The sequence below is a fragment of the Leiobunum rupestre genome, chromosome 7, assembly GCF_980474605.1.
Source record: "Leiobunum rupestre chromosome 7, qqLeiRupe1.1.hap1, whole genome shotgun sequence".
NCBI classification, from domain to species: domain Eukaryota; kingdom Metazoa; phylum Arthropoda; class Arachnida; order Opiliones; family Sclerosomatidae; genus Leiobunum; species Leiobunum rupestre.
In genome coordinates this window covers 8,990,347-9,015,710 of record NC_143390.1, presented here as the reverse complement: position 1 = coordinate 9,015,710, position 25,364 = coordinate 8,990,347, and the positions used below count along the sequence as shown (strand labels likewise).

At 35.0% G+C, this 25,364-nt stretch overlaps 2 protein-coding genes across 3 annotated transcripts in view; both read left to right on the top strand.

Annotated features, from left to right (window-relative positions):
* Positions 1-5,706: 5,706 nt before the first annotated feature.
* On the top strand, positions 5,707-15,408 carry LOC149934362 (acyl-CoA synthetase short-chain family member 3, mitochondrial-like). Its single transcript, XM_090153911.1, has 14 exons — positions 5,707-5,722; positions 6,149-6,283; positions 6,795-6,932; positions 8,684-8,733; positions 8,810-8,939; positions 9,000-9,110; positions 9,172-9,212; positions 9,865-9,968; positions 10,031-10,126; positions 11,419-11,564; positions 12,047-12,169; positions 13,487-13,586; positions 13,757-13,932; positions 15,314-15,408. Exons 3-14 carry the CDS (start codon positions 6,801-6,803, stop codon positions 15,398-15,400), a joined length of 1,296 nt encoding a protein of 431 aa, XP_090010037.1. The 5' UTR covers positions 5,707-5,722; positions 6,149-6,283; positions 6,795-6,800; the 3' UTR covers positions 15,401-15,408.
* A 412-nt stretch (positions 15,409-15,820) lies between these two features.
* Positions 15,821-25,364, top strand: part of LOC149934361 (acyl-CoA synthetase short-chain family member 3, mitochondrial-like) — a 34,232-nt gene continuing 24,688 nt past the window's right edge. For both annotated transcript variants that reach the window (XR_016472202.1, XM_090153053.1), the window contains exons 1-2: positions 15,821-15,893; positions 24,908-25,082. Coding sequence is in view for 1 of the 2 variants with exons in the window: in XM_090153053.1 (XP_090009179.1) it covers positions 15,869-15,893; positions 24,908-25,082 (200 nt within the window). In the remaining variant the exon portion in view is untranslated. The remainder of the gene's footprint in view (positions 15,894-24,907; positions 25,083-25,364) is intronic.

Genomic DNA, 25,364 nt, shown 5'->3' with positions numbered 1-25,364 from the left:
TTTTTGTTACCAAAACCAGATGGTGTACTAATAGATTGTCAAAATGCGAAATATAGTTCGGCGCTTAAAATTGGGCTAATGTCAATTATAAATATATGCCAAACTAAAAAAACTTAGAAACGTTTAAAATAAAAATAAAATTATTTGAAAATTTCAAATTACGTGTCTTACGTCCATATCCCGTATTAGAAGTTAGGTTCGCTGATTATTCGTATCCGAAAGTAATTAAACGTTTCGGTGTCGCTATGGAAAGTCCAGACAGTCAATCCCACAAGCGGTCCAGTGAATTTCAAGTGAGGTGAATTTTGCATACACTTTTATTTAAATATAACTAATGTATCAACTCCCTCATCATTTGATCGCGGGACTGTAATATTCGTCTCGCATCAGCTAGGGAAAGTGGGAAAACAGACGACATGAAGGGAAGTGATTCTGCACTTAAAGTTAAATGGAACGAAATTTTTACTCACTGACTTTTGTAATCGAACTACAGTTTCTTGGAACCACACGAAATTGCTCTTAAATACGCTCCACAGAGTAGTTTATTCAGAAATATTAAATTAGGCAGATTTCTACCGAAGAAGAATATTTAAACCATCATTCTACCTTCTTAACACTAAGTTTATATTATTAATCCAGTAACTTTAATAAAATGTTTGGTCAATCTTCGGGATAATTGCCACCGGGCGGAATTTTTTCAGGCTCCTTCATTTAGTCAGAATATATTATCTGTCAAAAGTCCCCATCATTTGGTTGCGAGCACATTTTTATGGCGGGAAATAGGCGCACAAAAATGTTTTTTTTTTACTATCTCCGTTTGCACAAAGTAATATCGGCGTGACGTATGTCGACGACACCGATGCTTTTTACTATAGATAAAAAACTGCCCTCAAAATGGCTGTTATAGCCCAAAGCTACAGAGCGATACTACTCTATTGTATTTACGCCTAATTACTAAAATTAGGGCCCATATTTCTAACAAAAACGATTTTTTTTAAATATTTCGGTACGTGCTATCGATTTTGGACAATCGTAATTTGAACGTTGCACCCGAAACGCGTTTCACAATTTGACTAAAAACGGAGCCGCCACTCTCCTTCGCAGTTGCCTGAATGCACGTCGCGTTTTTATGAGGCTCGGATATTTCCGATCGATTTAACCGGTAAATTTAGTTAACCATGATTAATTGGAAAACTTACAGATAATTGAACGGTAAAATCTCGATATTGTTTCATCAAATATTGTAGTTTTAAAAATTTGTAGCTGGTTTTAGTCGAGATAAATTTACTTACGACTAACTGTTCATGTGATTTTTTATTTAAATTAGATTGTAAACACTTATTTCAGGCAAAAAAAAGCTCTGATTAGTACTCTTTTAAATATGTTAAAAAGTAATATTTTACAAAGAAAAGTGCGAATTGAATTTTTTTCGAATAGACAATTTTTCGTTATGAATATATTGTTGTTCCGATTGTGACGCAGCCCGACTCATAATAAAACACAAATTTTAAACTCGTATTTGTTTATCTATGGATGATAGTTAACTATTTTCAATTTTGCCGTAACTTATTTTTGAACTAAAAAAATCAACGCTTTAGCGAATAATAATATCACTTGGTGTTTCCATCCGGTTCTGCCTGGAAACGATATTTCAACAGCTAAGGTAACCATGGAAATAACTCGATAATCAGTGAATTTAAAATTTGGAATGTTAATGGTGACTTATGAAACATTAATTGTTTAAATGTATTTTCTCCTTGTCATATGGATACATTCCGTCATAGAATTGTTTTGGTTCTAATCTGGGTCGAGCCCAATAAAACCAGTGGGCGTTGCAACCTATACTAACATACAGTGAAACCTTTAAGTCATATGGGCTTGGAGCCCTACTGCCCCACAAAAGATATTCAAAAACACGAGAACCACCAATGGTCTAGAGAGTGAGCTTATATGACAGTCCTTTTTAGCTTTTTTAGCTTTTCTAGTCTCCCCCCCCCCATTTTTGGTCGCGTGTTTGTATTCTCCTTTTGTTGTCGCGTGTTATCGTCTCGCGCCTCGCGTCTCGCGTTTTTAATAATATTTTTAAACATTTTCAAATTGTCGGTTAGTCGTTATAATGTTTTTCGCCTTGAAGGCCTATCGGCCGAAGTACCGCATATTTTTCCCCATTAAAGCTTCGTTTTCTCCCCCACTTCTTGGTCTCTTTACTTGTTCGCGTTTTTACTCCAAAAGATATTCAAACCATGGTTGAGTGACCACCCATTTTAAGCTATATCTGGAAGTTTCGCCTTTGGACCTTGTCCACCGGCTTACCTTGCCAGTCTGCCCCTGCCAACATATGCTCCATTATTTTAGTAGTTAACCAACCATGCCAAATAATATTTATTCTGATAGATACTAGCCACCGTCCACATTTATCAAAACGGAAGGCCTTGGACTATACTATACCTATACCTTCTAGAAATGTGAACATTTCAGTATGTACTCTCTCGGTGGTGATCGTTGTTATTTGTGAATATTAGAAAAATCGTGAAATTTTTAACGGTTTTATAATTTGTAGTGTTTGAACGCTAGGTGGTAGACGAAACGTTTCAATGAGTAAGTTGTAGAGCATACTCGAAAACCTTTAATTTGGTTGGTATGGTCAAAATCGTACATTTTGTCACTGAAATAATAGGTCATGAAAAATAACAAGTTGGTACTACCCAAATGTTTTTACGCCTCATGTTATTGTAATGATTGTCTGTGAAAAATGAACATGTTTTGAGCCAAATCATTGTTTTACCTTTACAAATTAAGTGTTAGAACAAGTGCAATTTTATAAGGAATTACAGTAGGACTCCGCACACGTTCTCTAGGGACAAAAGTTGGTGTTTTTAATTAAACAAGAAAAATTAGTTGTTAGGGTCTACAAATGGTGTAATTTATGCCAACTGAATTTCCGAAACCTTTTTTTTGCACATACGATTTTTCTGAAATTCACAAATTCCACCGAGAGAGTACATTCCGAAAATTTCACATTTCTAGAAGGTATAGTTTTTGAGAAAAATGCCTGGGCCGATCAAATAAAGACACCCGGTATAAACCTTCACTGTTCAACTTTTGTGAAGATTATAAGGAACTCGTTCATCGTTTGAGACAGCGCGGCGGCTGCTTCTAAAAGCATTATCTAAGTACAAAATAATGAAGATGAGATATGGAAAAACAAATATAGTTGAAAACATTATTGTAGTGCCTTTGATTAGTTAAATTGATTATATTTAACGGTAAAGGTTTTGTGACCTCTAAGTCTGCATTACAATATTTATTTATGACAAAGCTCAGACTTTTCTCACACGTGGAAATATCTCAAATCGGATTGTACCTGATGTTTACGGTTGGAAAGAGTTGATTAGTTCAAAACCAGAACACAAACGTTTCAACGATATAGGAATGTACGGTATTAAATGATTCAAAACGTTTGAAAATATTCACTGGTCTTATTTATGATCTGAGGTTGTGATATATGGTTAAAGTGGGTGCGTTTGGTATATACAGGATGTTACGAAAGATTACCCAAACATTTAAGGCGTATTATATGGGTTAAAAATGTCACATGAACCATGTTTCTAAAGTCACCCGTATCCGAGTTAATAAGCCCTCGAAAATCAGCCTAAAAATAATTGATATCACCGAAAATGTGAAGTTGGTATGCTTTCTTGAACCCAATGGTTTCCATAAAATGATTGCGGTTTTTTTTTGCGATAAAATGATAAAACCATTATCGGATATCGAAAGATCATTAAGACTCCTTCAGAAGAATGCTCCGCCTGATTTTGGATTTATTAAATTCCAGCCTGAAAGAGTGAATAATTCGTAAATCGTTTAGATCAGTTAGACTATATTCGTAAGTGATACGCAAAAACTAGTAACAAATAGTGATTATCTCTTTTTAATTAATTTAAAAAAATCACAACAACTGGGCTTTATTACAGAAAATGATTGTCGAACCTTTTCGTAGATGTCAGGCGTGTTACGGATAGTTTCACATCCAACAATAATGCGCTGACGAAGGTCGTCAACAGCACGGCTGATTTATGAGATTTCCCCAGAGAAAAAAATCGCAAGTTTTCTAATCGGGACCATTCGGGCAGCCACGGAATTGTTCCTCCTTGTCCTACCCACCTCAAAGGAAATGTCGCATCAAGGTGATCTCGCACTGCGCGTGTGAAATATGGTGGCGCCCCAACAAAGAAACATTTTTGACAATTTATGATTAAAATAAATGGAATGAAAAGTTATTGCCTCCTTCAATCAACTTGTTTTTTCATGACCTCATATTTCAGGGAAAAATTGGCAGCTTTTAACCAAATCAAGTTTATTCTAACAATTTAGACTCTGCTCTTTCACTTTCTCATTGAAAAGTTTTGTCTGCAACCTACCGGTGAAAACTTAGTTTTTCCAAAACCCCGATTTTCGTGAAAATTAAAATTTAAAACGACTAATAATCATCGAATACCCCTTCTACAAAAAACGCTTATATCGATCAATTTCAAACACCCTGTATATTATGACCATATGAAGGGGTCTACCAAAATTCAGCCCGGTATCAATTTTTTCGAAGTGAAAACCTAGAGTTACTGGTTTATATTGGTTATTTAAGCAAATAAAGTGAACCAATTAGTCGAATTGCGTTAAGGGCCATAAAATAACTCACTGGTCTCCGGAAAGAGAGTTGCGAAAATGCTTAAGTATGATTAGATATAATCTGCGCTCTTAAGGAGATCAGATACCTCAAATTTAGACTGACAATTTCGAACGCTTCCGTACAATAACGCATGTGACTAAATTCAATCAAATGTGGTTTTTATAAAACTGTCATCTTAACAACATTTGAGTTACTTTTTGCACACGTTATATTAGACAGAAAAAAATTTGAAGAAAATTGAAAGGATCGTCGGCTTCGTGAAGCAAAAACATTCGCGGAATCTATAGGTCGGTGTTCGATTAACTTTTATCCATGGATAAAATAAGTTCAGCGATATGTAAATAATATTTATTTAAATAACCAATATTTGAATAATAATTGTAAAATGATTAAATAATCGAAAGGGGATAAGCCTATTATTTAAACAAAACAAACAATTATTTAAATTAATATCATTTTAATTCAAATAAATGCTTGGTTGCGTAAAAACATAATTAAGTAAGTTAAAATTATATTCTTTTTGCCAACTTTTGTTAAATAAATCGGAAATTTTGTGGATAATTAATAAACAATTCCAAGCACTAGCGGAATCCAATTCTCCTCCGAAAGCCCACATACACATTGATAGTTTTTTCTCTAGGTTTACCGGTGGGGAGATAAACTTGTGCTACAATGCATTGGATCGCCATATCAAAGAAGGATACGGAAACTTGAAAGTTCTCTACCTAGACAGTCCCGTCACGAAAACCAGAACCAAATTTACCTACAATCAAATACACCACCAGGTTTTTATCCTACACGAAATGTGACGAAAGTGGGACGTGACGCGGATTTATATTTTTACAGGTGACACGTCTAGCAGGAGCTCTTCGAGAGTATGGGGTCAAGAAGGGCGATACAATCATGATATACATGCCCATGACGGTGGAAGGGGTATTCGCCATGCTCGCTAGCTGCCGATTAGGCGCCATGCACGCCGCCATGCCCAGCGGTTTACCGCCTCAAGATCTAGCTGTTCGAATAAATCATTCCAAAGTAAAATATACCATTTTAATGAAGTTAAGTGAACGTTAGAGACTCGTAGCGAAATGTTAGCAATCAACGTAGGCATAGTAAAAGTTCTCTGATTTTAAGGAAATGGATCTACCGACTGTGTCGAAACAGATCTCGTATTATAAATTTCCATCTGTGGAGTGAGTTATTCAAGGTCAAATTCTTTAGCACGTGTGTCAATGAGAACCTATGACTACGTCATTCGGTGCGCGTTGAATATCTAAATAAAATTAAATATTATCGATAAATATATATTGCAGGTACGCTAAGTAACGTATTTTTTAAATTAATCGCATCATTTCTAAATTTATTAAATGATGTGATTGATATTCCTTCGCTACAGTGTAAGGTTTGCTAAAGAAAACATAAATTAAAATTACCAGTATTCATTGAATTGTTTGTCTACAGCCAAAAGTAATTCTCACCGCGTCACGCGGGTACCACGCAAACGGATGGGTGAACTACAAAGAGCTGCTCGACGAGGCTTGTTCCAAGGCAACTCACAAACCGGATCGAATATTAGTTCTTAAACGAAAAGATAAGGTAAAGCTTTAAATTTGTCCCAATGTTATACTGTAAATTCGAAAAATTGATTTAAAATGATGGTGGTGTAATTAATGCGCATGGTCACTTCAATAAAACCCTTTCCGCAATTCGCCAGGAAGTATTACTATAGCAGTTGATAATGGACGAGCCAGGTACTCGTTATATGGTCCTTTCTGCTTGGGCTCAATTGATACCGTAATGGCGCAAATAATTGTCTTACTCTGAATGGGCGTGGTTGTTTTCAACGCTCGCCATCTCGGCGATTTTTCCCTATGAAAAAGTGAAAACATGTTGGAAGGAAAAAATGCGTTTAGAACCTAGTGGAATTCGTTCGTTTTAAGTATGGAGTGTAGCTTTGGCTTGTCAGGTCAATTTGGCAAATCACCAACCAAAACTATTTCGTATAAACGAGATGGTTCTATTGAAGCATCTAATCTACGAAATAAAGTTGTGCGCTTTTAATTGAATGTAATTTGCGTAACCGATACACGCTTGATATCGTCGTTAGGTCAACATGGTGAAAGGAAGAGACGAAGATTGGGAGGAGGCCTTGAAGAACGCCAAGCCGATGCTGGAGTGCGTTCCAATGGAAGCCACGGAGCCCATCTTTGTTATTTACACATCCGGATCAACTGGAGCACCCAAAGTAGGTTTCACGAATTTGGTGCCAAAATTTCAAGTTTAAATAACCCGGCCACCGGTTTAAAGGCATTAATTTCGCTAGATGCCTTGGGCCTAAGGTGCACAGTGTTCCAGTTACCGCTAATTTTGGAATAAATTCCACGAAAATTTTTTTTTAAATATTCTTACATGGAGATCGTCGAAAACGGCCTCTTCTAAAATGTTATAGGGGGCTGTTCACAAATTACGTAACGCAGAAAAACCACTTTTTGGACTCCCCCCTTCCCCCTCGTAACATAGAGTAACAAATGGAAGGACCCCTCTTCCTAAATTACGTAACAAATTTTGAGCCCCTCCCCCCTTAAATTATTATAGTACGTAACAACTAATATGCTGGTAATAAAGTACAATAAGATCAGATACTAAATTTTATTGTTTGTAATTTACATTTGAAATTACAACTGTATTTTTACGCAACACTTCATACCCAGCATGGGTATGAAATTCTTTTAAACTTGAGTAAACCAATGAAGATGCTTATGTTTTTAATAATTGCGACTGTTTCTGAAAGTGATGAAAATTTTATTCTACGATATTAAAAATAAGATGTGTTACGTAACATTTTAGTGAACCCTCCCCCCCCCCCCCACGTAACAATTCGTAACGCTTGCGAAAACTCCCCCTCCCCCCTACCACGTTACGTAATTTGTGAACAGCCCCCAGGCAACAACGGCGAAATTTCTGATTGGCTAAACGGCACAATTTGTTTGATAAAAAAATATTTTATGGTATATATAAAAATTATTCTAGTTTGAAACGTTTAAATAAATCCTAAAACCGTTATCGCATTTTTCTCAAAACTTATAGTAGGTATAGATTTTAAACCAACTTTATTTGAACGTGTTAAAGAATGCTCTTAAACTTTCTTATTGAAGGTTTTCGTCTATCACCTACCGGTCAAAAATATTTTTAAAAAACATAAAAATCTTTTTAGAATTTTTCCCTTCCTTATACGTAAGCCCCGAAAATTTAAAAACTCTACCTAGCTATTATAGATTTTGAGAAAAATGCGATGTCAGAACAAAATATGTTACCCTAAGACACTGAAAATGCCCAAATTGATTTATCTGATGATGTACTATCCATTGCGGTTTTTGACATTCCCTCACGGAAGCTAGTTACGCCGCCAGGGGTCGCAGTGCTTCCGTTCTTGATTTATAGTAAATCGTACAGTGTACTGAACGATAATATGTAAACATATTTCCACATAATCTTTCGTGGAATTTATTCCAAAATTTGGGGTCTCTGGAACACTGTGAGGTGGTTCTTATTATTCTTATTATTATTATTATTATTATTATTATTATTATTATTATTATTATTTAATGGATGATAGATAGACTATTTGACCAGTATTTATTATCATTCAATACAACTCCCACAATAGAACAATTTACGTACAGTACTTTCTGTTTATTAAAACTAGTAGCGATGAAAAGATTTTAAGAGGTATTGGCTTATATGTTTTCACTAGACGTCTTTATAAAGTTAAGTGCCCTTCCGGTTTTATTGTAGCTCGTACGTCACTCTCTTTAACTTTTACAACAACTTTACGAACTTATGGTCGAGTCGCTAGGAACTTATGTTTTTCTAGCGGGTGTCTGATCACTTTACCAAAAAAGGTCTGTGTTGTGACGTAAGAGCATCAATTAAAACTTTCTATTATTCTAAAATCCTTTTTGTGTGAACATACTTTTCTATTTATTTTCTAATTAGGCCATCGTCCACGCAGTAGGAGGATACGCAGCCCGTCTAGTGTGTGACTCGTAAGTGCCAGTTAACGGAAATAAATAAGTATTTGTAGAACACAATGGGTTCTAATAACTCTCGCTTTGGTCACAGACCCATTCTTTTCGGGCACGGAAACAGTGACGAAATGGTGTTTATGACTTCAAATTTCGGTTGGATTGCCGGACACACCATTGTCGTGTACATTCCGCTTGTGATGAGACTGAAAACTCTCGTATTCGAAGTAGGTGAAACGTAAATGTGTATCTGTGAAATATCAGTGTTTCAACCATAAATCAAACAGGGTGATCCTTTACTCACGTCTGAAGTGCACACATTGTATCGCCTAATAACGGAAAACAGAGTTACACGAGCTATCATTCGTCCTGGTGTGTTGAAGCTTTTGAAGTCCATGGTAAGATATGTTAATTCGCTAATAAAATCAAGGATATTTTTTCAAATTTATCTTTATGTAGGATTCAGAAGGAAAAATAGCTTCGAAGTACGATTTTCGACAGTAAGTTTCAATGTCACAAGTTTAATTTTAATTTTACGTGTTAAGTTTCCTTCAATTTCCCAAATGTTTTCCTTGAAAGATAATTTGTAAAATATTTGTTGGAAAACTGTTTTATTTAAATTATATTTTTACTCAAAGTAAAGTATTTAATACATATTTTAAACTAGGTTATTTACAGTTTTCTATTCAAAAACAGTTCCAACAAAAAAGCAATGTCTATGTCTATGAAAAATCACAGTTTTGAAGAGTTCCATAAGATCTAGTTTTCTAGTTCATGTAGAAGGTCTTTTATTTTTCATTCACACGGAAAACCTCTTTTTACACGTATAAACATTCCTTTTGTTTTTAAAATACATTTAAATGTGGTGGATCCAGTAGATTAGTTAAGGAGAAAAAGTCATAGATCAAGGCTTGTTTTAAACGAACACAGCTTGATTTACTCTTTTTAAAAAGGTCATAACTAATGAAGTAACTATTTCAAAATATTTAAAGCGATAGAGAAGAGTGAACTCGGTTTTAGTAAATTAGTATTGCTTATTTAAATAGAAAAAAACTATGTTAGGTTTTCAAGGCAACGGCTATAATAATCTCGCCTCTTAAGACAACTTTTAACATTTTTATTTAAATTAAAAAGGTAATTCCGTATATTTAGCGTTCGTCAGATGTACGTTGGAGGCGAAAGAACCGATAAGAACACTTTGGAGTGGGCCACTAAAATATTTGATTCATCAATTTGGAATGCTTACGGACAATCAGGTTAGTTCAGATGACTTTTATTACCTACATTTATTTTAAGCTTCATTTTCTGTTGTCTACAGAGGCTTCTTCCGTTATTACCGGATGCCCGGATACCATGTTCGGGAAAACTACACGAAAAGTGGCAATAGCCACCCGACCTCTTCCAGGATGGAATGGTATGTCAATATCATCATGACATCATTTGTCATAGGGAGATCATTAAGATGGTAGTATTAAACTATAAGGGGCGTATAACGAGACGTCGTTGTAAAAATTACTAAATATGTAAATAAGGGGGCACCAGTCCTAATGGGTCATTCCACGTGAAATCGTCAAGCGTTGTTGCTCGATAGTGATAGATGTCACCCAAATTTTTTTCCCTGGTTTTTTTACCCTAAATATGAAGCCACCTGGAGTTTAGCGGGCTAATTTCAAAAATTTGTAAAGTTATGATTTTTTGAAATTTCATGCATTTTGGCTATAGTTTCGTTACTTAATAAACACTTTTATTCAGTAACATGATTCGTAAAGCTCCGCAAAACATGGATACTGGTACCCTTGGGTAAAAAGACCTACAGATTCCGAATTTGGCTTCCAATTTACTCTATGGGCTCTAGTTTTTTATATAAGAGCTGTTTGGGGGGGGGGTAGCGCAAAACATCGTTTTTACAAAGGGGTCCATCTCAGAATTAAATAAAAATTTCAAATAAGCACCTACTTGCACATCGAAAGATCCTTCTTAAATTTGGTGTTGGCGACCAAACTATTTTCATCAAAAGAAAATTTTTTCAAATTGGCGGTGTACGAGCTGTATAGAGGGGTGGCACTTATCATTAATGTATCGAAATATTCCACATCCAAATTCAACGAAATTTCCAAATAAGAACCTTCTTACGTATTGGAAGGCCTCTGTTTCGCTGCCCCCCCCCCCCCAAACAGCTCTTATATACAAAACTAGAGCCCATAGAGTAAATTGGAAGCCAAATCCGGAATATGTAGGTCTTTTTACCTAAGAGTACCAATTTCCATATTTTGAGGAGCTATATGAATCATGTTACTGAAAAAAGGTTTAAATTTAAAGTTCATTGATAAATTCTAGGAGTTGTTTTTTTATATATTTATTTTACTCGTTCATTTAGTTTCAACAATGTATGATAGGTTTGTTTTGAGTAGATGGGACAATACAGTCCACTAACCTCTAAGCGATTAATCAGATGCTTGGGATTACAGAAGTATACGCCACTACTCCCGGCATGTACGATAGGTTGAACCATGGTAAAGAGTATTTTTTTAGTAACAGCTTCACGGGAATTTCAATAGATGGCGCTTCAGCCACTTTAATTTACATGACGTAGCCCGTCCGTGTGGATTCGTCTACGACGAAAAGACGTTTGAATACTCCTATACCTCGATAAACTCCCGTGATAATTTTGAATTTATAATATGTAAAGGCTTTTTTTTCTTTCAGTGGTGATATTGAAGCCAGACAATACCGAAGCGAAGGCCAATGAAATGGGTCGAATTCTGGTGCGGCTTCCACTGCCACCTGGAGGACTAATATCGCTTTTGGGAGATCACGATAGATGTGTTAATACGTATTTTAGCGAATACCCCGTAAGTCGATACGAAAATAGACCCTTCTAGGAAGAAAGGGGGCCTTCTTGTTTCATGTAATTCTGACGTCACTTCCTCTTACTTTTAAAAGAGAAGTGACTAACTGGTTCCCAATTTCATTGGCTGTGGATTACGTCATCGGTTTTCTTTATTCGGGGTCTATGAAATACGGAAATCGATTTTCGTATAGTTTTGGTTAAATTGAGTTAGGTTAGATTAAAGATGTATGATCGCGTGGTAGAGTCGCGAAAAATTTGAGAAGACAATTATTCATATTAACAGCGATAATAGCTTCTGGTTTCTTGATTCTAAAAAATTCAAGTAACAATATTAAGAAAAACCACTTAACTCGTGTTAAGTGGCTTTTGCTTTCTGATTTAAGAACCACTTTGAATACTTTCCATTCATTTTACTTTAGAGAAAAACTTTTTAATTTAAACCCTCTATACAGAAAAGCCTAATTTTGAATATCGTTTGGTCAGGGCTTCTATGATACGAAAGATGATGGCTATATGGACGACGACCAAAATTTATGCGTCGAATGTCGAACTGACGACGTCATGAAACACGCATCTATCTACCTAGCCGCCCAAGCTGTTGAAGAGGTAATTATTCGTTCCGTGAAACTACTAGTTCACACTATTCCTTTTTCAACCGTATTAAATTCTGAAATTTAAGTGTAAATTTAATAACAGATGTGTTTAAGTTATATGGTTTACATATAGTCTAGACAAGCTGACTATTTTTCGAATTTTCTGGGATTTCGAGGTAGATGCAGTGAGTGTAGTTCTTTGACGTAACTTTACTCTAATTCCTTCTTGATGAAACGTAGCCGGGGTACAGATATTTCCGTAAAAATAATACGTTTTCACTGTTTACGCTAAATTTTACTATTCGCCTGCTACACCAATAAAACAGCTTCAAACTAGACTTTTAAGGAGAAGACAATGACAATTGTGGTTAGCACTTTTGCCTCGCAGCAAGAGGAGCCCAGTTCAAGCTCAGTTTGCGGCACTGCGTGAAACCTCTGAGCTACTACTTCCGCGTTCAGTTCGCAAGTTCACTTCCCATGGATGAAAATGATTTTTTACCCGAGTTCTTCGATTTCACATTCCAAAAAACTTGTTGAGGTTACCAGAAATAGTAAATGCAGCGAGCTGTTAGTTCGCGTGGTAATAATGGCTTGCCACCATCCTCCTACGCGTTGTAACCCGCTCGCCTAGTTTAAAGGCAAAAGTAGTCATTAGATGACTTGGGCCAATGGTATTTGACTAAAAAAATTAATATTAATTTAATTTATGTCAGGGTTGCCCAAATCGCTAATATTCAGTAAATGGCGATCTCGATCTCTTAAATTCAAAATGTTGACATCCTTGAGTTATGGTAAAACATACGTCACTGGTAATTTTGTTCGGATGATGATTTATTTTGGTTGTCAACGTAACCACGGATGTCCATGTCGGAAACTGAACATTTTCTCTACAAATATAAAATATTTCAATGGTATCTTTCTTCGATTACGCGTATGATTTAGGTACTAGCCATAAAGATAATATCAGTGGTGGCGCCAGGGAGTAGGTCAGCTTACCTTTAAACTTTAAACGGACCCCATATCCCAACAGTTAGGTTCAAAAATTAAATTTAGCTAAACGCTTTGGCCATATCTTTTCAATTCTTTAATATTCAACTAAAATATATTACATGGAGTGAATAGAAATCGAAATTTTGAAGACGAAACACCACATTTTGCTACCTTAAGAAAAAATAACCCAAACTCCTTCAAAGGGGTCCAATGAGTAAAACACAGTGGCCCTTCTTCCTTGGCTTACTTGATCAAAAACGTCTGGCACCAACAACCGAATCTGAGTCGGTCGTACGGATAATTGTGGCGGTTCCAAACATTTATTTTCTTCTTATCATAGGTTGTCCTCTCCCAGCCAGATGTGGCTGAATGCGTTGTCATTGCAATACCCGATTTGATACTTAAAGAAATACCCGTGATTCTTTACATGGTGAAAAATAGTAAGTAAATTTGTGCTGAACTGAGGGGTCGGACCTCCGCCTATTTTCTATTACGGGAGTTTCTGTTGATGAAAAATCTAGAAAAATGTTCGACCCTTCGTCCCGAACTCAACGTGGGTCGTAGTCTTTAAAGCACCAATAATATTGTATTTCGGTATAATTTTTCTCAGGTAGCAAGAAAGATGTGAAAGAGGTTTCGAAAGAGATTCTCGAGAGAGCGTCCAAACATTTCGGCACGGCCGTCACTTTCGGAAAAGCGATTCCGGTGAAGGCTCTGCCCAGAACTCGAACTGGAAAGATACACAGACCCAGCGTGGCGGCGCTCGGAAAGGGAAAACACTTACCCGTACGTCAACGTTAGGTTTTAAGAGCGGTACTAAAAAGAGTTGTTAGTGACTGCTTTACTTTATGATATTCGTAGCTCGCTCCTGGGCCTGCCTCGTGTTCGTTGCCATGGTAACGCATATAGGTCGACCATGATATTAAGATGCCCATGGCGGTCACTCGATTATTTATCGGGATCGTGTGGCGTTTGGCCTCGTGATCTGTGACGTTAAATTAATGTCATGGCGGAACTTAGGGACGACGCTATACGAGCAAGCACCCTCTATGAGTGTTTGACTTTTTGTTGTCTAATTTACCTCGGCTTATTGAGAATCCTACACAATAATGTTATTTTTATATTTTGCATAAGTGTGTCCATCTTTTGTATGTCAAATATTTACTTAGAACCATTTCTAGATTGACTTCACCCTTTTTGGTGAGCCACGTTATGCGGCTTAATACGCGCGTGCAGCAAACCGTACTGAGACTGGTGCGTTAATATTTCTTTTTAAATGGCGAATTTTTCTAGCTAATGTCGCTGAAAGTAATCGGTAAGGAGTCAATTCTACTTTAATCGGTACATTACTTTGCGAATTTATTTTGACAAACTTATCAAGTATAAATAAAGACATGATTCCACACACTTCGAGGGGCGTACCGAAAGGAGTGGATTTGGGGGGGGGGGCTCATCCCCTTTTGGAAAGCCCCTGCACCTTTACTCCCTTTGGCCCCAAGTATCGTTTCCTCAATTGCTCTAAAGTTTCACAAGAATTCCGATCCATTTTATATAATGAAAACGACGTCCTAATAGTTACTAGTTTTATATTTTTCCCAAAAATGGTGAACCACCGAAATTTCATTGACGTAGGTAACATAAACCTTCTGAACTGCTTCTTATGTTAACAAGTGAGTAACCACGATTTAGTTGGATAGTTTGTTGATGTGAAAAGCTATTAGCCAAACATAAAAATAAATCATTTTATAGGAAGGCGTTTATTTTGTACGAAACTTTCTCAAAGAAGTATTTATCTAAAAACCATATCAGATTATGTTAATTTTAAATTTCAATCAGTTTCGAGAAATCTATCATAAGTTATCGTATCAGTCTACTCACTCCACCAACAAGAAATAAACTTGCCTCTTACTCGCGTTATCTGTTCATTAAAGCATCCATTTATTTTAAATTATCTTAATAAATAATAATACTTTTCTAACGCATTCAAACGCTTGGGAATCACCAAAAAGGGAATATTTCTGAAATATATGTTATTTAGAGATTTTGGTTTCAATGAAATTGTGATATCTTCCATTGGTCCTTAAGTCTTTACCACTTAAATATTTTAGTCTTAATTTCTGGTCATTAAAGATAACTTCATTTTGAATAAAACTTGATCTTTTAATAGTCTACAGGAGCTGTTGAAAATCCAGAAGTGCTCAAAGACGTTGAGGTGGCGCTGAAAAACGCTGGCTATGGAAAAACCGAAGAATGAGATTAAAAATAGAGACAGGAATTTTTACGGAGTCATCCTTCGAGTAGTTTTATCTTTTGGTATAATGACTCTAATATATTTTATTTAAAATAAATATTTTATTACATACGAATGAGTAATTTTTTTAATCGAATATCATATTCAGAGATAATAATTGCGTAATTATCTTATTTTGAGCGCTATCTCTTTCTCCTAAATTACGTATCGAATGTTTCGTGGCTTCTAATTAGCAACTTGCAGATACTCTTTTTGGAACAATTATAGGTTTAGCCCAAAACTAGTGATTTCAAAGGCTGTTGACTCGACCCTGATATTATCAACGAATTTCAAGGGTGTCAAATTTCAAAGCGAGATATATTCTAGATTCAAAAACTGTAAACATCTATTTAACGGCATTCGTGATACACTTTCGAAGGGATAACTCTTAATTGGAAATTATCACAACTATTAGTGTGGCACTTAATCGCGATGGAACGTAATGTAATACGAAATGGTATGTAAAATGTTAATATTCGATGAAAAGGTTTAATAGTGGATCTTAAAATAAAATGAAATTTTTAAATAAATACAACCTTCAAATATGCTTTAGGAAAAAGTCAGCAAAAATAAGCTTCGGCGACCTTTTTTAGACGAACAAAACTATGAAATTTTTTAAGGAGTTAGAACAGCGTTTCCAGGTAGAAAATGCAGGTTTTAAATAATTGGACATACCGGCATTAAGAAATTTTTTGAAAAGATTGATAGTTATGTAACTTTGGCAAAAACCAAAAATACGGCCAAAGGGCTCACTACAATTAGACAATACTGACAAGGGAACTACCCGAGGTGTTACCCACCGATTTTGATCAAGCTCGCTGGTTATGTAGACCCTTATATATCATGTAAACCCCTAAAGGGAAAAGTTTCAATGGCCACCCATTTTTCCATGGCAACCGAGAATGTTTTTGACAACTCAGAACTAATAAATTTCAATGTCCTTCTCCCTATGAAAGCATTTCAAAAATATTTTTATTTTTACTTTTTATATAAAATTTATAATTGGGCCATTTTTGAACGGTTTTGGTAAACTATCAGTGAATTTGGGTGAATGACAGTAAATTTAATTAATTTCACCCAAACTTTGTGAATTGCCGGTAATTTCGATAAACTCAAGTAGAGTGAGACCAAATCGAATGAATTGGATAAATTAATGTCGTTTTTGATAAGATCAAGTACATTTCGACAAAATCGAATAAATTGGGTAAAAATTGAATAATTTTCTAAAAATAAATCCAAAAACTGGGAAGGAGAATAGTTTAGGTTCAGTTGTTTGAAATTCGACAAAATCCAATTTATTTTGGGTAAACTCAAACATATTTGGCGTAAAAAGGTTTAATTAGACCAAATCGAAATATTTGGGTAAACTCGAATAATAAGTATTTCGCTTAATTGGATAAAATTGATTTACTTGAGTAAACTCAATTAATTTCAGATTAAAATGAAGTAAAGTTGAACAAAATATCTAAACTTGGATGATTTTATTGTTAACACTAGACAGTGTTAATCAGTCCCGGCAATGAAATACATTTTACGAGAAATGTGAACAATAATTAAATGTGAAAAGGTAATACATTTATTGAAATACTTTTATAAGAGTTTGAAATGTTTTTAAAGCTTAAAATATCATTCTTTAAGTGACAGTAATTTCTAATTTTTAAAATTAACTTTGAAAAAACCGAAGGAATTATTTAATAATCTAATTTTAAAAAGAGTGATTAAGCGAATTTGAAGAAAAAAGCTGAATTTTAAAAATTACACCTCTTTTTATTATATATGGAGGTTATTCAAGAATAGGTTTATATTTTAGAAAAATGGTATATTTCTTCATTTAAATGGTTAAAATGCTTTATCTTAAGTACAAAAAATTATAATTTTTCCAAAACAATATCATGAAAAGATTGAAAGTGTGCTTATTATGATGTGCAGAAGCAAATAAATTATTGGAAATGCATGTGGTAATCATAGTAGAAGCAGGTAAAGGATAATATTTTCATACAATGAGCCCTACAAAACGATTTTGGTAACAGTAGGATTGACTACCTGAAAAGGAGCCGCTCGCTGCGAACGCAAAAGAACTTCTTTTACGGAGTAAAAACGGGAATTTTCGTCACAGAGCCCTGAACAGAATTACAGAACCAACAATACTGTATCATTGACTCGAAGATTGGCGCTGACAACTGGTAGTGAAGTAGCGAATGTAGTCGTATGATGTTATTTCTGGTAGCATTTCATCGACACGATTTTCAGCCGAAAACTCAAGAGTCACTGTGAAATATATTTGTTTCGCAAAATATTTTAGCTGTCGATGAAGGTGGGGTCTAATGGCTGACAAGTTGATGTTGATTTTTCAGGAATTACTTGAATTTCGCACTTTGGATTACCATTTACTCCAAATCGTTTTTCATTTGACTGTCCTAACCAAAAAGGCCCTAAATGGGTCGAAGTGTGCAATAAATGGTGGCTTTACCGGGGAGTCGGGGTCCGGCTCTTGTAACCCATAAGGGCGGTGGCGCACTAGGAGATTTTAGCTCCGATCAAATGGTCCTATCTCCACCTCCGACTTCGGTCAGGTGTGGGCTGGATACTGAGCTTCGGCTCAGGCTAACGGATAGGGTCCGTGCAAACTGGCCGCCTCAGCGGATTGGGTAGCCTGCTGTGGGGCGGTGGGCCACCGTATGAGGGCACGGCGGTCCTGTTTCCCGGCCTTTTGGAGTCCCACCGGGATCTCCGGTGCCAGCTGTGCCAGGTTACTTGGGCTGCTGTGTGCCCGTCGTTCCCCTTTAGGAGCTCTCTCCAAAGGGTTTGACTCCTTACCTACGTAGGTACAGTAGGTTGTCGGCTGGAGTTGCTACAGCATCCACTCTTACTCCCACTGCTGTGTTCGAAGTGGGCAATGGTCCCCCCATTGCTGCACCTTCTGCTGGGTTGGGTGGCTTGCGTCTAAGGTGCAACCATAAGTAGTAGGGTTCTACTACCTATGCTGGATTTGTCACCTTTCCGGGCTGTGGGACGCTGGCTTGCAGCCATTTGCTTTTAGGGTTTTAAGTCTCCAGCTGCGGCGATTGGCAATTACTTTTAAAATCTCCTCCTTTCTTTCAATTGAGCAGTTATCCGTTATTAAGAATTGAATTTCAGCACCTTGGTAATTTATTAAATTAGTTTGACTTGACCCAAATCCCTGCCTGCTTGTTGGAGTTTGAGAGCATCCAGGTGATACAGTAGGATGGCTCTTTGTACCATATCAACAAAGAAAAATATAACATAACACTAAAGAAACAAGGATTGAATAGATCTTTTTCGTTTGAAACGCGCCATCTACTGGGGATTCGCTAGGTATTATGGGTATCAACATTTTCGCGATTTCCGTCTGCTTAGCTAGGACCGTATAAATCGTCTGCTACGTAAGTTATCGGAAAGGCTTAATCAGTTTAGGTGTAAAATATGATTTTCAAACGAGATGGAGAGACAAAACAGGTAATTAATAATAAATATTTTCGCTTATTTTATTGAATGTTCAATTTTTAACGATAGTATATTATTTTCAGTTCTTCAGAAACTACCAAAAGGGGAGGAACAAGATGTTGTGTTATCGGTTGTGGGAAAAACAGCTACAAGAGTAAAGCTAGCTTTCTCATTTGTTTCCAAGGGACAAGACTTTGAAATAGGAATGGATTAGTAGGATTCAATCAGCTCCTCATGATTTTAATACCATGCACAAGTTCTGAAGCAAATTTTGAAACTGGATTCCTTCAGCAACTAGCAAAATCTGCGGATACCATTTCAACCCCGCTGGAGTCAAACATTACAATGCATTCTCCCTCGTTACTTTCCTTGGAAATCATTTGAACATGTTGTTTTAAAGCCTTTTAAAGGTTGGAAATTAACTTATAAATCCATTGTCATTTATAACATTTTTACCGTGTTTTTATTTACAGAACGGTTAAGTTATAACTAACTGGTTCTTCCTCCGGATGAAACCTCGTCGCTAGGAGCAGATGTTGTTATTAACAACGAGGAAAGTACGTTACCAGTACCACAAATGAGCATGAAGAATGAGTTTACCATCAGCCACTGTGAACATTCGTATATAATAAAAGACCATTACTCATCAATTATCAATAAAAAGGATGCTCTGATTAAACAGTTGATATTTAAAAATAATGAGCTTAAAGAGAAGGTTTCAACCCTAGAAAAAAATAAAAAAAAAACACCTTAAATGAATTAACGAATAAATGTAAACAATTCATAAACCCTGGGATGCAATTTGAGGTTTAAAAAGCAACTAATAAGTCATTCAACGTAAGAAGAAGTTACAGTTTTCGAAAGCAAAAAAAAGTTTATGGGATTTTATAAATTTGTAATAGGCTGGTTATGCTGTAGCTTGTGAAAAATTAAGGAGGCAAGATACAGGCGTATTAGCAGATATAAAGAATACCAGAAGTGGAAAACAATTATATATTAGTGAAATTTACCAGCTCTTCCTGGTACTGTGTAGGCTGCGTGTTGGTCTACTGGAAAGTGATCTTGCGTAACGATCCTAACTTTCTTTGATCTGGCCATTTTATATCCTTTCGTAAAATGTTTACCTGACTTATGATTGTTTTTATATTTTATTATTTCCTGCTCACTGAAGGTTTTATGAAATTTTGTTTTGTCCAATTTCTATTTGGTATGTTAGGTTTCGCTATATCACAGTTATTTGACGAAAAACTAACCACTAATGTACAAATAAAAACATTGTCATATTAAAAACTACTTGGCAATAGCAACGGTAACTATATTTACACGGTCTATCCACTATAGACACTGTTTACACTGTAAATTCAACTTACTGGTTTTGGTTTTCCATGTTTGAAATATGTATAAGATATTTCTATTGCTCACATTACCACCTAGGTTTAGATACAAATTTCAACTTTATCTATAAAAATTTAATATTTTGTATAATTTTATGTACGAAAACTATAAAGAATAGTTTAGGAATAAATTGCTTACCTGTTTAAAGTATTGAACTTTTTCATAATCATTAAATAACCCTTTAAATTACTAAGATAATGCAGGAACGATTTAAAAAAACTATTCCTAAGCAGACGATATTTCTGTAAAAATTTCAAAGAACTCTGGGTAAAATGCGATTTCCCATAATTCTCGGAATAGTTTGAATTAATTTCACCAGGTGTCGTATTCAAACGATAAAGAACTATATGGATATAAATAAATAATCAGTATATAAATCCAGTGGCGGTGGAATAGGGGGGTACAGGGGTACATTGTACCCCCCCCCCAGATTTCAATAGGGGGTACAATGTATGTATTTGTACCCCCTCCCCCAAATTGCAGTACAGTAATACCACCAATTACTACAGATGGCCCATCTACATAACTGTCATCGGTCCTCCCCCCGCGTTACCAAGTTGGATGCGTTTGCTTGTTTGTACACCCCTTAAAATTAGATTCCGCCGCCACTGTATAAATCATAATTATACGTTCAAAAGCCTTTAATTTTAAATATGTAAAATTGTCCATGGGACAAAAGGAAACAAAAAAATAATAGATGAAAGCCAAATATATAAAAGCGAATGAACATATTTGCCCCGCCTTTTGCAAGAAGCATTTAACAATATTTGCATTAACGGTAACATCTAAGCCCCTACACAATACACTAACATATAATTAACGCCGATAATGGTTTTCAATGTTTATTTACACTTATGAGTTTTCGGCGCTGCACTTGCTTAATATATTAGAAACTTACAAACCAACTCCTCTTCTTCTTGTAAAACATATTCTGTTAATCCATGGTACAAACTTTTAAAATGTTTTATCTTGAAATATAGATTGGAAATACTAATTCTACTAAATCTTTTCTTTACTGCACAACGCTTATACAACTTTCAAATCTAGCATGACTCGGAACTCGCGAAGACGTAATTGTTTAAGTAAACTAGGGCGTCTCAAAACCCGAAGCGGGTTCTCGACAAAAAATTGAGCGGAGCGCGCGTAATGGCAGGAATTCAAGTCATGAGTTTTTTCTCCTTTACTTTGATTCAAAACTTTTAAGTATAAAAAAGCTACATTTTATAATGGACAAAACCACGATAAAAACTATAGAGTCGGTAAACGATTTTCAATACATACGGAAGAAACAAGACTGAAAAATGAAGACCAAAAAGAACTTTCTTTCAAAATACGAAACGCGTCGCGCACTGTTAAAAATAAAGGTTTATAAAACGACCAAAATTCGACTTTTAATTTATTTCAAACCATTTGCTTACTAAAAACGGTCTAATCAATTTTTTTAGACCCATTTTACTCTTTCGTGTTTATTACAATACCTTTTGGGGTATTGAAAGGGAACGAGCCATAAGAATAAACATTTTCCAGTCCTGGTGGTAAAGGTATAAAAAAGTTATGTTCTAACATTTAGTCCTTTTGAATACCCATTTAATTCCCTTAAACGAAGAAAAAAATTATCTGAACCAATTTCGAGACTAGTATTTGAATACTACGTTATTAATTTTTGTAATATTTTCTTTAAATTAACATAATGCGAAGAAATTCCAATCACCAGGAATATTTAACTAAGGTTAAGTCTTTAAAAATTTGATAACAGATTTAAAATATAGGGGATATCGATTAAGGCGTCAAACTATGATAACCCAAATATCGACACCAAAGAATTCTTGCTACGTGTATATAAAAAACCGAAAAAAATAAATGATAATTTACGTGATCAACCGCCTTCGTTCAACGACTTCAGGGACGCTCATTCGGCTATTACCCCCGAGCGAAAACCAGCCTAATCTGGCCATGTTAATGGTTAATATATTGAGTCGTATTGAATAGTAACAAAAATAATTAAATAAGGGCCTTCAAAGGACTAAAATAAAGTTTAAAAGGATTAACCTCTTACTGTTCATGAATTAAAATGGATAAAAGAGTGTAAAATAAGTACTTAAACACTCCACTGAATTTGGGGTGCAGAAGGTTTCAATATGTTTTATGTTAAAACCCTAAATGGTCTTAAATATTGGAAAAAGTTTTAACCACTTTAGAGGTCTAAAATAAAACCTTCATTTTTAACAGTGCGAGGCTGACAAAGGTTTTATAAGCGAATAAAATAGAGAAAACTGTTGCTTACCAAGTACTGTTATTATAACTATAACCTACAGCTCTCGCCCATAATGTGAACGAGTCGATCAGGGAAAAAAGTGGGTTAAATAAGTTAAGGTCATTCAGGGTATTTGAGTTTTCCCCTCTTACCAAAAACAAATTTATGTTGTTAGAGGCTTAAAAGGGGGGGGGGGAGGAAGGAAGCGTTTCTTTGCCCCCCTCCATTTACGCGCCCCCCTAAAAGTGGACGGACAGCACGACAGGCATTTTTTTGCCATTGAAGTCGCTGCAATGAGAGCTTCGCTCAATAATATATCACCTCCAGCAACAAACTAATAACAAAAATAATTTGACAATGTTATTTATTGTTATTTATTGTTAAATAAGAATTTATGTTATAAATATTTTTTTATAGTTATTGATAATAAATAATTAAAGATACGTTTAATTTTTAAATATTTCTTGAAAAAATTAAAGATGATAATCAAATCAAAATTTTTATACAATTAAACGAAATTAATATTCGAGTTTACCCAAATATTTCGATTTGATCCAATTAAACCTTACTTGAACAAAATATGGTTTATTTTATAAAATTATTCCATTTTTACCCAATTTATTCGATTCTATCGAAATGTACTTGATCTTATCCAAAACGACATGAATTTACATAATTCATTCGATTTTGCCTCACTCCAATTGACTTTATCCAAATTACCGGCAATTCACAAAGTTTTGGTGAAATAAATTTATCTTACTTGATTTAACCTCAAACTTAAAGTTTACCCAAATTAATTTGTTTACCCAATTTTTCAAATTAACAATTGTATTTTAGTATGTATTCGCATACTTGCATTATATATCTAAATAAGTATTTACAACCTATTAATTTCCTTTTATGAACGAATTTTACTAAAATTTACTTGCATTTACCCAAAATCACTCATAGTTTACCAAAATAGTTGAAAAATGCCCAAAATTATACATTTATATAAAAGGAAAAAAATTTATTTTTCAAGCTTTTATAGGGAGGAGGACATCGAAAATTATCAGTTCTGGGTAGTGAAAAACATTTTCTGTTGCCATGGCAAATCGGCTGGACATTGAAACCTTTCCCTTAAGGATTTTTAATGCTACATAAGGGTCTACATAACCAGCGAGTTTGAAAAATATCGGTGGGTAACACCTCCCGTAGTTCCCTCGTGAGTTTACGTGACAAATATTGAAATATGCTCATCTGGACAAGGTTTTTATTAGTGAAAATTCTCACCACTAGATGGCAATCGGTGTTAACATAATTACTAGTCTAATTTTACACTATCCCTGATTTAATGCTGCGAAGAGTATGTTATTTGAAGTAAAATGATCTTGTAATTCAAAACTTTTAAAGAAAAATGAATTTACATTCTAATCTGAATAATTTTGATAATTATGTAAGTTTTAAAACTTACTAAAGCAGCGGTAATTACTAATTCATTAATTATCAAATGTTTTAGATTCTTTGCTTAAAGGTGTTTGAAATACCATTATTATCGTTCGGCGGAGGTTTTTAAAAATTTCTAAATCCAAAGCCTTTTCAAAAACCATAAATAAATTTATTAATTAACTACAAGATATGAACAGTTAATCTAGCTAAAATCCCAAAAATATACTAGCAGAGACTGGCTTCAAACCGGAAATGAATTTTCAATCCAAGGGCGATCAAACTGGCTTTCTGAATTCGTAATCGGAATTTCAAAAAAATTATAGATGGTGCTAAATAAAGAATGAGGAATCAACTAAATCAAAATTACACCGATCCAACTCGTGGTGTTAGGAAGTGAAATACTTTTTAGTTAATACCACCACACGTGATCAGAGCTTTCCTGAAAATTCCCTTAGTGCGCCGTATAAGCCCAAGTCGTAGAGCGTCCTTGTTTTTATTATTTGAAAAATTCAAATAAAATTATCTTTTAAGCCACCTTTTGAATTTAGAGTTTCTAAACCAAAAACGTATCGTTAATTTATGGTTTCGCCGGTGGAATTATCTTTTCCAAGGCATATCTTGTGGTTTGTCTAGGTAAATTTAGCTTTAAACTGTTTTATACTTTTTTTGAAATCAGTCTTTTTCTCTTGCCCTTAAGGTGTTTATATTTTCGCTATATATGAAACACCGGAAATGTAGTGCAAATTTTTGCATTTTTTGTTCATATATTAAGTGTAGATATAACTATATTTCGAATAAGTCTGTCAGCTCCCTATAATTCGTGTGTTTCATTTTGGCTGAGATCCATTTATTGAATGACTACACTTCTAACTACCTCATTGACATACTATTAAATGTCAAAGTGAAAATTTGCGTTGCTTTTTTCACAGGCGTCAAGGGTGATGAAAATGACAAAATAAAACTGAAGCATCGTCAAGTCAGAGAAATGACGCGTAAGTCATTGGAAAACCCGGAGCAGTATTGGAGTGAGGCTGCACACAGATTGACATGGACCAAGAAATGGAACAAAGTCATCGACCTCTCCGAGGCGCCGATCACAAAATGGTTAAAATTTAAACAAACAGACACGCTTATTACAGAGATTACGAACGGATACGAACTAAACCAATATAATATAATATAAAAATAAGTGTTAAACATTCTTTAAAATTAACCAATTAATTTCATTCCCAATTGTTTTAAGCGTGTTGGGCCTGTACACACAAAAACATTAACGACCAAAACAAAAATATGGAGAAAACCCGCGAAATTCAAACTTTCTTTGCCTTAAGATACGCCAATTTACTTCTTTCAAGTTTATATAGTAGACTTGGATTTTTCAACTCA